We start from the raw sequence: 12,562 nt of genomic DNA, 5'->3' as shown, positions 1-12,562 counted from the left end.
AGGGCGTAAAACTGTGGAAAACTCTTGAGTTGTCACCCATAATGTTGTCAGAATTGCAATATTTTAAGCAATACTGTTACTGGTGAAATGTGCAATCAATGAAAACTGGCCACCAGGCTAATGAAATTTAGCCACGAAACCTCTAACACTAAACTAGCCAGTGTTTCAGTTTCATTGTCCCATATATATATAAGTGTAACTGACAACTTTAAGTAGTGATATATTGTTAGATTTGATTGCCAAACAACATCTGAAGAGGGTCCTGCTGAGCTTAGTTAACAAAGAATGGTGTAAACAAAGTGTAAAGCTGTCTCACAGAGTCATTTGGGCTAAGATATTTGAAGACTCTGATGTGTTAACATTGATGAACTGTACTATTCACTGTCTTCAATCAAGTCTTCGCCCCATAAAAACTTTGGTCGGCTTATTTTTTATATTGGAGTACTTTAATGCATTGAAAAGCCACCCATGAACAGTTAAGCCAAATACATCAAAATCTAATAATAGAAAGTGGTCAACTGAATGCCAAAAAAGAAGAGAAAAAGAGTACACATAAATTTATTTTATTTACACACAGCACACAAATATCCATACATACATACACACATATGTGTACACTTTACTCTAGACCCAAATAAATGTTTAATGTAGTTGCAGACACATGGATTCTGAATGGTAATGCTGCTTTTATCACAGCACTGATCTGTATTTGCAAGCAAACATGATCCAAACAGCACAAGCTGACTCTGGATATCCAAACACACGAACCCTCACTGCTAGTCGTACATGATCTCCTCGACAGCTAACAATTTCTTCACAGAATGGTGACCTGAATGAAAGAAAAGAAAACTGGTTTTTAGATGTCAGTCAATAATCTTTGTCAAAATAGCAGGAAACATGTTTGTTAAAATAACACAAAACTGCTTTTTAAATGACACATTTAAAAAGGGAATACTGAAGAGGCCATATGATGCTTTGTAATGTTTCTTTTTCTTTTATCGTGTGTTGTAAAAGCATGAAGTTTCAAAACTCATATTCTCCCAAAAAAAATTTATTCTTGCAGAAAACACTGCTCCAAACACTGACCTACTATATTTGGAAAAACATGCAAAATATAACTCCTTTTGAATGACTTATTACCACACATCTTGTAATATATTGGCAGTAGGCAATATGTATAGTATGCACATTTTCTGTATGCGTGAACAGTGATCGATCAGATTGTATAACCAAAATCATACTAGATGAATAGTGCTGAATTGTAATAGTTACTAGACATGGACAAGTGTTTAATTGTTGTTTTTGAAACTAAGGTGTGCAGTATGAATGTCATTCTATTATTGTTATATATATATATATGTGTGTGTGTGTGTGTGTGTGTGTGTGTGTGTGTGACTTATTTTATCTATTTTTAGTATGGAAAGCTCTGCTGTGACGTGAATTTCCCTTTGGGTTTGGTATAGACAAACAAACAAACAAACAAACAAACACCTAGATTACCTACTACTTTTGCTGAAATCTGATGCACAGTATGCATCCAAGAACTCTGCGTGTTTCCCAGAGTGCAACACATTACTTCTGATATTTCATCCTCAGAAATATTAGTGAATAAAGAGCATAGATGCAGCTCTAGGCAATTGAAGACAGTGAACATTTATAAATGTCAAACTTTAACAATTAAATTAGTTATTGCACTAGATCATTATCAGATATCATAATTTGTATAGCTCTGTAGGGTATACTTTTCAAAAATACATAGTTCATTCACTTGAATCGTGGATAGGGGTTCTTAGTGATAGTTAAAAGGTAAATGCTTAAAGGTAAGGTAAAAGATGAGGAAAAAGTGAAACACACCATGTGCACTCCTCGGCACACCTGAATACTCGGCACACTATCCATACTATTTCTGCTTAAAGCATAGTAGATTCACTTATTTGTCACAATGAATGTGCAATGTTTTTTAATGTATGCTCGAAAAGGCATGTTTTGGAGAACTTTGTAGTAATAATTGCTTATTTTATTTTTAACTTGACTTGTGCTTATTTGTTAAAGTTACACATGTAGTTGAGTTTTTTACTTTTAAGTTTTAAGTACTTTTAAGATATTACGGCATGTGTTGACCAAAATAAATTTTAAATAAACTTTAATTTGTTTTGTTTAAAAATAATTACATATTAATTAAGGTTCTTAAAAATGAAAAAAAAAAAAAGGGCGGTAGCAGGCACTACTGATTTGCAAGAGGGGGGCATTGGATAAAAATGTTTGAGAACCTTAAATTGTTTACCTGAACTCACACTGGAAAGTAACTATTCTTTAAGGTGAATCTGATTTAACTTTTTTATTTAACTTGAATCATTTTATTCACATTACCACAGCAACATTTATTTGTTAAGGAAGTTAAATGGATAAATTATTTATTTTAATGCACTTTCTAATACATAAATGTAATACATAAATGTACATATGCATTATTTTGCACATTATGTCAGAGTTAGAATGATTTATATATAATTATTATAAATATATAATTATTTTGTGGTTGGCACAAGCATTTGTAAGGTAATAATTTGACCAGCTATGCTGTATTAACATTCAGTACTGGTAATGCCATTTTGAAAACGTAGTTGCCAGTATACATATCTATCTATCTATATATCTATCTATCTATCTATCTATCTATATATCTATCTATCTATATATATATATATATATATATATATATATATATATATATATATATATATATATATATATATATATATATCTATATATATATATATATATATATATATATATATATATATATATATTTGGCAACTAGATGAAAAAAAAGTTTACAAATTTTACTTGTATTATAGTGGGATGTAGCAACTCATAATGTCATGAAAATAATGATTATAATTACTAATGTATATAAACTATATTTGCAGATTAGCAGAGCAATAGCTCAGTTATGCTAAAAAATATTGCAACGCACACAACATTATGGGTGACATTTCAACGTGATGTTTTATAAACAAATTTCGGGAGGAGCACGCGCAGAGGTTTCAGTATCAAATACGTCATTGACTATTATTCTATTATCCAATCAGTTCTTGACCAAACCCCTATATATATCAAAGCTGTCTTACCTGCAGCATCTTACGACTTAAGCATCCAAACTTCGACGCAGAACAATGTCTGAGATTAATCTCTTCGCAGAGGACGACGCCTTCCTTGCCGAGGCTCCTCTGAGATCTCCCCCCAGTACCCAGAGCTCCGTAGCCCCGCAGAGCGCACCAGCTCAGCCCGCGGCTCCACCTCGAGGCTGCCGTTCAGCCAGAATCACGGCTGTCCGATCACGACGGGGCTCACCATCTCCATCTCCCAGAAGGCAATCCTCTCCAGCCTCATCATCTGCCTCAGCCATGTCCTCCGTCCCGGCCACAGGGATAAACACCGTCTCCGACCTCCGCCAAGCATTGGTCAGCGCAGGCGTCATCGTTCCGCGCCGAACCACCAAGGCGGACCTTCTGGCCATGTATAACACCTTGCAATCCGGAGCACCACTTCCTTCCATCACTCCACCTTCCAAATCCATGAAAAAATCCAGCCAGGTACAAAAAACTCCATACCAGCGTCCGGATCGAAACCCATCTTCCAGACCCAGACGCAGCAGCAGGCCTTCAGCGAGTCTGGGGAGAGCCCCAGGTCCAGATGACGTAGGATCTCAATCCCCATAAGTTGGACTCCACGCCGGCTCTGAGCTTGTTCCTTCGAGCCGCCAGTATAGCGTGAGCTTACCTCCGTTAGCGGCACCAGAAGCTCATCCCCAACTACATCCTTGGCCCGCCGCCCCCCCTTCAAACTCAAGCGCAGGGTCGCTACAGGAAGCACAGGCCCAAATCCATATCCTGCCTCCCCATCCCTTCCAAGCTCCCGCGAGCAGTGAGAGCGTGAGGCCGCCTCCGCTCCCAGCTCAAACCCCAGCTCCTCAAATTCCTCCTTTTCTTCCCCAGGTTTTTTCAGCCCCAGACGCAAGTTCCAGCGTGAGGCCTGCTCCGCTGATGTCACTAACGTCGGCAGCCCCTCCTCTTTTCTCTTTTCCTCCCACCGGTGATCCTAGGGCCAGTAGCAGCGCGAGCATGCCTCCGCAAACGGCCCTAGCTTACAACTTTCCTTCAGGCCCCGACGCAAGTTCCAGCGTGAGGCCGCCTCCGCTGATGTCACTAATGTCGGCAACCCCTCCTCTTTTCCTCCCATCGGTGATCCTAGGGCCAGCAGTAGCGCGAGCATGCCTCCGCAAACGGCTCTAGCCTCCAACATCCCACAGCCACTTCTTCACACTAAGTCTTTTTCTCTGTCCACAGCCACGCCTCTTTTTTCTCTCCTCTCACCCAGTTCACCCACATTTGCAGACCGCCAGATAGATTGCGGCCAATTTTCAGTAACCTTAAAAAACACAGCTAACATTCGCAGAATTTACAATAGCATTCTCACGATATACAGACGTCATTTGCGATACTCGCTGAGCTCACGCTCTCATACCGAGGCTATCATTTCTATATCTACCACCGCCTTTTCTCCGCTAAATGTGCCATTCGCATTTCACAATGGAACCAGACCCCATTCTGGGGAGCCATAGACACAGATCTTCATAATAAAGTCTTTCTCGGTTGCCGCAGTATATCTTGCGCGGTCTGTCGATTCACCACCCACCACACAGAATCATGCCCATTCATAAATCCCATCCCTCCTCCCCTCCCCGACCCAGCCCAGCCCAGATCTACCAGTTACGTCCCTTCAAACCCAAATATTCCGCCCCTTTTTTCTGATCACCGCTCTTCTGTCCCAGCCTCCGCCAGCCTGTGCACCGGCTCCAATAGCGGCAGGTGCTGGAGACAGAAATGTCGTTTTTTGCATGTTTGCAATTTCTGCGGCGATGCTCACGCCCGCACAGTATGTCCAGTGAAAAAAAAATCTGTAAATAAAAATGCTAGAAAGTACCTATCGACTCCTGTGAATGTTTCTCGCCTAAGATCGGAATTACACCAACATCCCGATCCCAAATTCACAGAATTTCTTTTAACGGGTCTGTCTTCAGGTTTTCATCCAGGTGTCATTAGCCTACCCACCTGTAGTTTTATTTGTCCAAATCTTCAGTCCGCTCTCGCCGAACCCGACATCGTCGACCGTCTAATCAAAAAAGAAGTAGACGAAAATTTCATGATTGGTCCTTTCTCCGCACCTCCTTTCAGAGTTTATCGCGTCAGTCCTATTGGCGTTGCCACTAGGAAATTCTCCGATAAAAAACGCTTAATAATCGACCTTTCCTCCCCGCATAACTCTCCGTTTCCTAGTATCAACAGTCTCATCCCTCTCGAAGAGTTCTCAATGATTTATCATGACATCGACCAAGCTATTTCATTAATTAAAATCGCGGGTCGCGGCGCTTGGATGGCTAAAGTCGACATAACATCCGCCTTTAAAATCATGCCCATCCACCCTGACTTTTGGCACCTTTTCGGCATTTTTTGGTGAAAAAATTATTATTTTTCCGTCCGTCTAACCTTCGGTTGCAGAAGTAGTCCAAAGATTTTCGATACGCTATCGGAAGCAATCTGCTGGATCCTTTCCAACAACTACGAAATCCCGCATCTAATCCATCTACTAGATGATTTCCTAATCATCTCACCACCAGACGCTATCCCAGCCGCGCACCTTTTGACAGTTCAGAAGGTTTTCGCTGAACTCGGGATTCCCCTAGCCGAGGAAAAAAACGCTGGTCCGTCAATCGGATTCGGAGGCTACTATCAAGGACGCTGGTTCGCGTCCACTTGGCCGCCCCAGCTGTTAGACCTGCCGCAACCACTAAAATCATCGGTGCTAATCGAGCTCTACCCACTAGTCGTCGCTGCATCTCTATGGGGTAAAGAATGGTCCGCTTCCCGCATCATAATTCACTGTGACAATGAAGCAACCGTTCACTGTATAAATAAAGGCCGTTCAAATTTGCTAGCATTAATTCTTCTACTAAGACGCCTAACTTGGATCTCAGCATGTGACCAGTTTATTTTAACTGCAAATCACATTTCTGGGTCCAAAAACCAAATTGCTGACTCTCTCTCTCGTTTTGCCTTCCAGAAATTCAGACATTTGGCACCAGAGGCGGATCAGTTTCCAATCTAAGTCCCTCCTTATTCAGAGCTGATATTCCCATAGATCATCCTTTAAAAAACCTGCTTGGAGCCTCTCTCGACTTTATCCTTCAGGCAGTGGCACCTAGAACCCTGCAGTCATATTTAACAGCATGGAAAAGCTTTAAAACATATCATGCATGTTATAACATACTGTTTCCTGATTTTCCCTACTTTCCATTTCATCTTACATATCCTACCTCACAATTATCAAAAAACTCCAGATCAATTCCATTAAAGGCTATTTGAGTGGAATTCAATTTTTCCACAAACTAATTTACGGCTCCCCTGCACCTCACATAGCTAATTCGCAAACAACTCTTCTCTTGAAAGGCATACAGAGAACCCACCCCACACGTCAAGACACCCGACAACCCATAACACTGAAAACACTCACTAAATGCATATCCACTCTTCGCAAAGGATACGAATCAATCCACACAGCACTCTTGAAGCCATGTTTATTTTAGCCTTCTTCGGATTTTTAAGGTGTTCAGAACTCACCATTACATCCGGGTTCAACCCAAACATTCATCCCACCATATCCGATCTAGTAACGCTGGATAACGAAACCATTTCTTTTCTCATTAAACAAAGCAAAACTGATAAAGCAAAAAGAGGCCATTACATTTACATTTTCAACCTTCAATCACCTATCCATCCATACCAAACACTGCTAGCATTTTCACATATCAGGAGATCACAAGCCACTTCCCTTTCAGACCCTCTTTTTACAGACGATGGCAATCGCCCAGTCACTCGTTTCTGGTTCCAGAAGCATCTTAAATGCGTCCTAATTAAGTCGGGCTTTCCAGCCGACAATTTCTCCAGCCATTCCTTCAGAATAGGCGCAGCCACCACTGCAGCACAAAATGGTCTATCAGAGCAGCAGATCCAAACACTCGGACGCTGGTCCTCACAGGCCTTTAAGTGCTACATTCGAGCAGACCGCTCTCACATTAGAAAAGCCCATCAAACCCTTATTTAAAAACCCCTCTAGGATAAAAAAAATTTCACATCCACTAGAGCCCATCCCACCAAATCTCGCAACACATTCCTTCATTGATAATTTACAAGACACTTCCTTCGAAATACACTTTGCATAATATATTTTAATAATGCTAATACAGCATCCACGTAACCGTTCCAACGGGAGATGCACACCTCATTATTATGCACCACTGCAAGCGCAGTGACTGCTCCTACAGGAGATGTACACCTTTATTATGCACCACTGCTAGCGCGGTGACCGCTCCTACAGGAGACGTACACCTTTATAATTATGCACCACTGCAAGTGCAGTGACAGCTCCCACGGGAGATGTACATCTTACTATGCACCCCTGCAAGTGCAGTGACCGCTCCCACGGGAGACGTACATCTTATTATGCACCACAGCAAGTGCAGTGACCGCTCCCTCGGGAGACGTACACCTTATAATTATGCACCACTGCTAGTGCAGTGACAGCTCCCACGGGAGACGTACACCTTATTATGCACCACTGCAAGTGCAGTGACAGCTCCCACGGGAGACGTACACCTTATTATGCACCACTGCAAGCGCAGTGACCGCTCTTACGGGAGACGTACACCTTATAATTATGCACCACTGCAAGTGCAGTGACAGCTCCCACGGGAGACCATCCACCTTATTATGCACCACTGCAAGTGCAGTGACAGCTCCCACGGGAGACGTACACCTTATTATGCACCACTGCAAGTGCAGTGACAGCTCCCATGGGAGAAGTACATCTTATCATGCACCACTGCTAGCGCAGTGACCGCTCCTATGGGAGATGTACACCCTACAATTATGCACCACTGCAAGTGCAGTGTCAGCTCCCATGGGAGAAGTACACCTTATTGTACACCACTGCTAGTGCAGTAACCATTCCTATGGGAGAAACACATCTTACCATACACCTCTGTCAGCACAGCGACAACTATTACGGGGAGGCCTACTTCACCACGCACCACTGCTAACGCAGTGACCGCTCTCACGGGAGATGCCCGTCTCCTGTGGGAGCGATCACTCCTGTTGGAGACACTTAACGCATCACCATCAATACAGTAACTGCTTCCTCCCAAGACACACACCTTACAAAGCACAACCATCAACTCAACAGCACCCCTCCAAATTTTAAAGATCAGCAAATTTTGGGGGGCTCACACACTTGTCTGGCTGCTGTCCTGTAACCAAATAAGCAATTTTTGGGGAGCGTTCTGGGGCCGGGCTAGATACTTCGCTCGAATCCCTATTCCTCTCTGTTTCCTGATAAGAGCAATAACTCGAGTTTGGGTGTCTTCCCCGAGCTCAGAGCCCTCTCCCCGGACAGCACGCCAAATACGCTTTATTCTGAAACTATTGCAAGAGTGAACTTGTGAAATCAGCATTTAAAAGAGGACAAATTGTTGGTGCACATCTCACTGGCGCATCTGTGACCTAAACAGCAAGTATTTGTGGTGTATTAAGAACCAAAATACCCAGGGTAATGTCAGCATACCACCAAGAAGGATAAACCATTAACCATCTAAACTGTCTGAATGGGACGTCCAGGTGCTAACCTGGAAAACATCAAACCACAGCTGCCCAACTCACTGCAGAACTAAATGTGCACCTAAACTCTCCTACTTCCACCGAAACTGTTTGTTTTGAGAGAGAGGTGTGTGTAAATAAAATTATTTTAAACTAGCATCATGTGACCTCTTTAAAAATTGCTCCGTTTGTTTGTAAAGGTACCTGAGGCAGGTAGCAAATGCCCTGCGAGCATTGCAGTGCAAGAAATTGATAGGAAAGGCTTTAAAAGTGTGTCCGTCAGGCACTGCTCTTCTCACTGCATCCTGAAACTCCTCATTTCCATATGACACACCTGCACAGCGCTCCAGTTCATATGCTGACAATGCTGCCGACAGCAGGTATGACAGGTGATCATCCCAGACCGTTGCCAGACCTAGATCCTGTAGGAATACATTACACTTAGCAATTCCAATTAAATTTTTGCAACATATTTGGTCAAATAAATGGAGCCTTGGCTTAAAAAAAAATCACTATACCCCTTTTTCAACAATAAACTAACTTCTAAAGACTTATATATGATATAATTGTATGATGCACAGTTATAATGCTTTTTTTCTTTTTCACTCGACATCTGGGATGCTCCCTTCAGGTAATTTTTACAACAATTCAATTCAATTCACCTTTATTTGCATAGCGCTTATACAATGTAGATTGTGTCAAAGCAGCTTCACATAAAAGGTAACAGTAAATAGGAACAGTGTAGTTCAGTTTGTAGTGTTTAAGTTCAGTTCAGTTTAGCTCAGTTCAGTGTGGTTTAATAATCACTACTGAGAGCCAAAATACTGAAGAGCAAATCCAACGATGCGAAGCTCTACAGATCCCGAACCATGCAAACCAGTGGCGACAGCGGAGAGGGAAAAAAACTTCACTAAAGGCGGAAGTGAAGAAAAAAAACCTTGAGAGAAACCAGGCTCAGTTGGGCACGACCATTTTAATTTCTCCGCTGGCCAAACGTCTTGTGCAGAGCTGCAGTCTCAGTGGCGGAGGCTGGAAGCTGGCCTCAGCGAAGACTCGTCTGTCTCTGGAGCGTCACAGGAATCAGTCTCATGTTCTCCACTCTTTTATGACCATCACAGTAGCTGCTTAGGATTCGGCCAGGTCCAGGATATAAAAAACCTTGGGATCATCTCGTCATTGGTCTTGGATCGAATCAGTGACTCTGCATAGTCTGAGGGCCTCGGGAAGAGTATCCCCAGGTGGAAATGGAGAATAAAAAAAATAATTAGCGTAGCTGATGTTCACAGTGTATATCAACAAGATGCATAACCTGTGTGGAAGCCCCCTAAGTGGTGCACTAAGTGTATGCTTTACTGAACAGATAGGTCTTTAATCTAGTTTTGAATTGGGAGAGTGTGTCTGAGCCTCGGACGTTATCAGGAAGGCTATTCCAGAGTTTAGGAGCTATAAATGAGAAGGCTCGACCTCCTTTACTCGACTTTGCTATTCTAGGTACTACCAGAAGCCCTGAGTTTTGAGACCTTAAAGAGCGAGTTGGATTGTAGCGAGACAGAAGATTGGTTAGATAAACAGGAGCTAGATTATTTAAAGCTTTATATGTAAGAAGCAATATTTTAAATTCAATACGAAACTTAACAGGCAGCCAGTGTAAGGAGGATAAAATTGGGGTGATGTGATCAAATTTTCTAGACCTGGTAAGAACTCTGGCAGCTGCATTTTGTACTAATTGAAGTTTGTTAATAGAGGATGCTGGGCAGCCAGCAAACAGTGCATTACAGTAGTACAGCCTAGAAGTCATAAAAGCATGGACTAGCTTTTCTGCATCTGAGATGGATAGCATACTTCGTAACTTAGCAATATTTCTCAGATGAAAGAAAGCAGTTTTTGTGACATGGGATATATGATTTTTAAAAGTTAAATTGCTGTCTAATATGACACCCATATCTTTTATAGTAGAGCTAACGCTTACTTTGTATCCCTCTAATTGTAGGTCGAGTTGTGAGATCTGCTGTGTACAGGATTTAGGCCCAATAAGTAATAATTCTGTTTTGTCTGAGTTTAAGAGAAGATAATTGTTGGTCATCCAGTCTTTAACATCTTTAATACACTCAGTTAGCTTGGACAGATTAGACGTCTCGTCAGTTTTAGTTGAAATATATAATTGAGTATCATCTGCATAGCAGTGAAAGCTGATCCCATGTCTTCTAATAATGTCTCCCAGGGGTAGCATGTATACTGTAAACAGCAAAGGGCCTAAAACTGATCCTTGAGGCACCCCGTATTTTACTGGGCTTATTTGTGAAGGCTGTCCATTAATATTCACAAACTGGTAACGGTCAGATAAGTATGACTTAAACCACTGTAGGGCATGTCCCTGGACACCTGTAGGCTTTAAGCGATTAATAAGGATACCATGGTCAATGGTGTCAAATGCCGCACTAAGATCGAGTAGAACTAATAGCGAGATGCACCCTTGGTCAGCAGCTAAGAGTAAATCGTTGGTTATTTTCACTAATGCAGTTTCTGTACTGTAATGAGCTCTGAAATCTGACTGAAACACTTCAAAAACATTGTTGGTCTGCAGAAAGGAGCATAATTGAGCAGAAACAACTTTTTCTAGTATTTTAGATATAAATGGAAGGTTTGAGATAGGCCTATAATTAGCTAAGTTGCTGGGTTCCAGTTGTGGTTTCTTAATAATAGGTTTAATAACAGCTAACTTGTAAGGATTTGGAACATGGCCTAAAGATAAAGAAGAGTTGATAATGTTAAGAAGAGGTTCTCCTATAACAGGTAGCAATTCTTTCAGTAACTTTGTTGGAATTGGGTCCAATATACACGTAGCTGATTTAGAGCTATTTATAATTTTGTCTAGCTCTTCCTGTTCTATGACAACAGACAACCAATGCTTGTTATCAGAATAGTAACTGTAAACTGATTAATATTGAATTACAATTTAATGAAAATAGAATTGATATGTACGACACATTAACACCCCAACCCCCCAACTGAGAAGTAATTTTTGGGGGCTGCTGGGAGGGACCAGGAGCCTTACCGTACGTTCACACTGAAAGCGGCGAGAGCGCCAAAGTAGCCGGAAGTCGACATCAGGGAGGCTCCTTTCGGGTAATTTTTACAACAGACAACCAATGCTTGTGATCCGAATACCAACTGTTAACTGATTAATGAAAATAGAATTGATGTGTACGACACATTAAATATTGTATTAAATATTGAGGTTAAAAGGGGGTCAGGCTCCTATGGGAGCTTCACCCCCCACTGAGAAGTAATTTTTTTGGGGCTGCTGGGAGGGACCAGGAGCCTTACCATACGTTCACACTGAAAGCGGCGAGAGCGTCAAAGTAGCCGGAAGTCACAGCGCGGCGCTTCTTCGCCGGTGTAAGCGTCGAGAAAACTTGAAATCAAGTCACCTTTATGGTAATGAGCTATGATGCGGTTCAGCGGCAAGCAATCACAATGAAGAAGTCCACCGCTTCAGCGGAGTTCAGAGAACACAGACCTGTGAAGTTTGGTTCCGACCACAGTTGTTCTCAAGGGTTTGATTTTTACGGTCGACAGATTTTCAATTATTTACAATGTTTTCTTACAGGAACATGCATTAAATAAGTTACTGATGTGCTTTAATGTTGTAACGTTATATGTTTATCTTTAAAAAAGCGGGAATTTCATGTGACAGTACAAAACAGTATTGCTGCTTCAGAATATTTCAGACATATGGACACATATTAGATAATTAAGTGGAGCAAAGCCACACCTCATGCAACGTGATCTTCCATTGTTAAATGGAACATTTTCACGCTAGAAAGCATATTTTATGCAGGAATGAAACT

The 12,562-nt window shown here is 41.8% G+C and overlaps 1 protein-coding gene across 3 annotated transcripts in view; it reads right to left on the bottom strand.

Annotated features, from left to right (window-relative positions):
- Positions 1-563: 563 nt before the first annotated feature.
- Positions 564-12,562, bottom strand: part of cep76 (centrosomal protein 76) — an 88,107-nt gene continuing 76,108 nt past the window's right edge. For 2 of the 3 annotated variants that reach the window (XM_056474812.1, XM_056474811.1), the window contains 2 exons: positions 8,916-9,133; positions 564-829 (listed from right to left, as the gene is read on the bottom strand). In XM_056474812.1, coding sequence (XP_056330787.1) covers positions 691-829; positions 8,916-9,133 — 357 coding nt within the window. In that variant the 3' untranslated portion in view covers positions 564-690. The remainder of the gene's footprint in view (positions 830-8,915; positions 9,134-12,562) is intronic. The other variant, XM_056474814.1, reaches the window with a different exon arrangement.

Source organism: Danio aesculapii, chromosome 16 (assembly GCF_903798145.1).
Source record: "Danio aesculapii chromosome 16, fDanAes4.1, whole genome shotgun sequence".
NCBI classification, from domain to species: Eukaryota; Metazoa; Chordata; class Actinopteri; order Cypriniformes; family Danionidae; genus Danio; species Danio aesculapii.
This window is presented reverse-complemented; position numbering and strand designations above follow the sequence as displayed.